Consider the following 1,897-nt stretch of genomic DNA (forward strand, 5'->3'; position numbering starts at 1 on the left):
GCTCTGTACAGGGGAGGGAGGCAACAAGGGGTTTCTTTACGGCCCCGGCGCCGCTACGCCGGCTCCGGGGGGCTCTTAACTTAAGCAGTTCACACGAGAAGACCCGTTCGGTTTCCAGCAGACGACCTACAGCTACGGGGGCGGGGGCAAAGCAAAGTGCATGGCACGGGGGCTCGCATTCCTATTCACAAGCGCGTGGACCGACCGGGCCCGCGGGCGGCTGCTGTCCTCGGCCCGGCAGATAAATAGCCGCCGGCGCGTACTCACGGCCCGGCCCGGCCCGGCCCGGCCCCGACGTGCCGAGCGCCGGGGCCCGCCCGCGGCCGCGGCGCTGCCCGCCCCGAGGGCCGGTCCGGCGGGCCGAGCGCGGCCGCCGCAGTCAGTGCACGGCCACGGAGTGCAGCGCGGCGGCGGCGGGGCCGGTCAGCGTGTCGCTGGGGGTGGCCGGGCTGCTCTGGCTCGTGGCCGTGTGCGACGAGGTGGGGCTGAGCGCGGGCGGCGAGCCGGGCAGCAGGGGCGGGATGGGCGCGGGCAGCGCGGGCAGGGCCGGCACGGCGGCCGGCGTGGGCTTGATGGGCACCGGGATGGCCGGCAGCGTCTGCCCGCCGTGGCACAGCGGCTTGAGCGGCACCCCGTAGGCGCTGTAGTCGCCGCCGGCCATGGAGAGCGGCGCGGCCGGGTCGATCATGCCGGAGCCGTAGACGTGCGGCCAGCCCGCGCCGATGGAGCTGCCCACGGCGCCCAGCTGGTTGGGCAGCGGGTAGGCGGCGGGCACGGGCTGCACGGCCGAGAAGGCGAGCCCGCCCGGCATCTTGTACTCGCGGGCGATGATGTTCTCGATGGCGAAGGGGTGCTTGAAGCCGGACGGCTGCGACACGCCCAGGTTGTAGGAGGACATGGGCGGCAGGTGCGTGCCGCCCGCCGCCAGCGCGCTGAGCCGCAGCTTGGCCTGCTGCTGCAGGTACTGCGCCGCCTCGGCCGGCTTGGCGGGCGCCAGCGGGTCGGCCTTGAGCACCTTGAAGCGCTTGCGGCGCCGCAGGAAGCTGCCGTTCTCGAACATGTCCCCGCAGCTGGGGTGCAGCGCCCAGAAGCTGCCCTTGCCCGGCTGGTCGGGCCGGCGCGGGATCTTGATGAAGCAGTCGTTGAAGGAGAGGTTGTGGCGCAGCGAGTTCTGCCAGCGCTGCGTGTTCTCCCGGTAGTAGGGGAAGCGGTCCATGATGAACTTGTAGATCTCGCTCAGCGGCAGCATCTTCTCGGCCGAGCTCTGGATGGCCATGGCGGTCAGCGAGATGTAGGAGTAGGGCGGCTTCTGGTCGCTGTACGTGTTCCTGCCCGGCCGCGGCATCGCGGAGCGGCAGCGGGGGCAGCGCGGGCCGACCAGACCCCTCCGACGCCGGCCGCCCGCCGGGGGGGCGAGCCCCGGGCCCGCGGGGAGGGGGCCGGCGGCGGGGACCCCCCGGCGGCGCCCACCTTAAACTTGCCGGGAGTTGGCGCTCCGCATCCGGCGGCCCGGGCTCGTCCGGCTCCCGCTCCGCCGCGGCCCCGCCGAGGCACCCGCGCTGCCGCCCCGCGCCGCCTGCCCCGGCTGCTCCTCCCGCGGCGGGGCCGGCTCGCAGTCGCGTCCGCGCAGCCGAGACGAGCTAAGCGCTTGCCTCCATGTCCTTCCTCTACGCATCTGATAGTTTTATGTGGTGACATGAGCAGAAAAGACCCCTGTAGAGGCGCTTCATTAATGTGCCACTTCTTCGCTATCATATGACAATCGCCTGGGGAGGGGGGAGGGGAGAGGCGGGGGAGGGGGAGGCGCGCACCGCTCCGCTCGGCTCGGCTCGGCTCGGCTCGGCACGGATCCGCGCCCCTCGGGCCAATGGGAGGCGGCCCCACGTGCAGGGGCGCG

The 1,897-nt window shown here is 73.2% G+C and overlaps 1 protein-coding gene across 1 annotated transcript; it reads right to left on the reverse strand.

The window, feature by feature from the left end:
• Positions 1-304: 304 nt before the first annotated feature.
• FOXB1 (forkhead box B1) lies at positions 305-1,380 on the reverse strand. Its single transcript, XM_090028876.1, has one exon. The coding sequence runs from the start codon at positions 1,343-1,345 to the stop codon at positions 380-382; it is 966 nt and encodes a 321-aa protein (XP_089885002.1). The 5' UTR covers positions 1,346-1,380; the 3' UTR covers positions 305-379.
• Between the last annotated feature and the right edge of the window lie 517 nt (positions 1,381-1,897).

Source organism: Crocodylus siamensis, chromosome 15 (genome assembly GCF_052110815.1).
Source record: "Crocodylus siamensis isolate JL-2025a chromosome 15, ASM5211081v1, whole genome shotgun sequence".
Lineage (NCBI taxonomy): Eukaryota > Metazoa > Chordata > Crocodylia > Crocodylidae > Crocodylus > Crocodylus siamensis.

Bases quoted from the DNA above. Each gene is read 5' to 3' on its own strand.
- FOXB1 (XM_090028876.1), bottom strand. From the start codon at position 1,345: ATGCCGCGGCCGGGCAGGAACACGTACAGCGACCAGAAGCCGCCCTAC.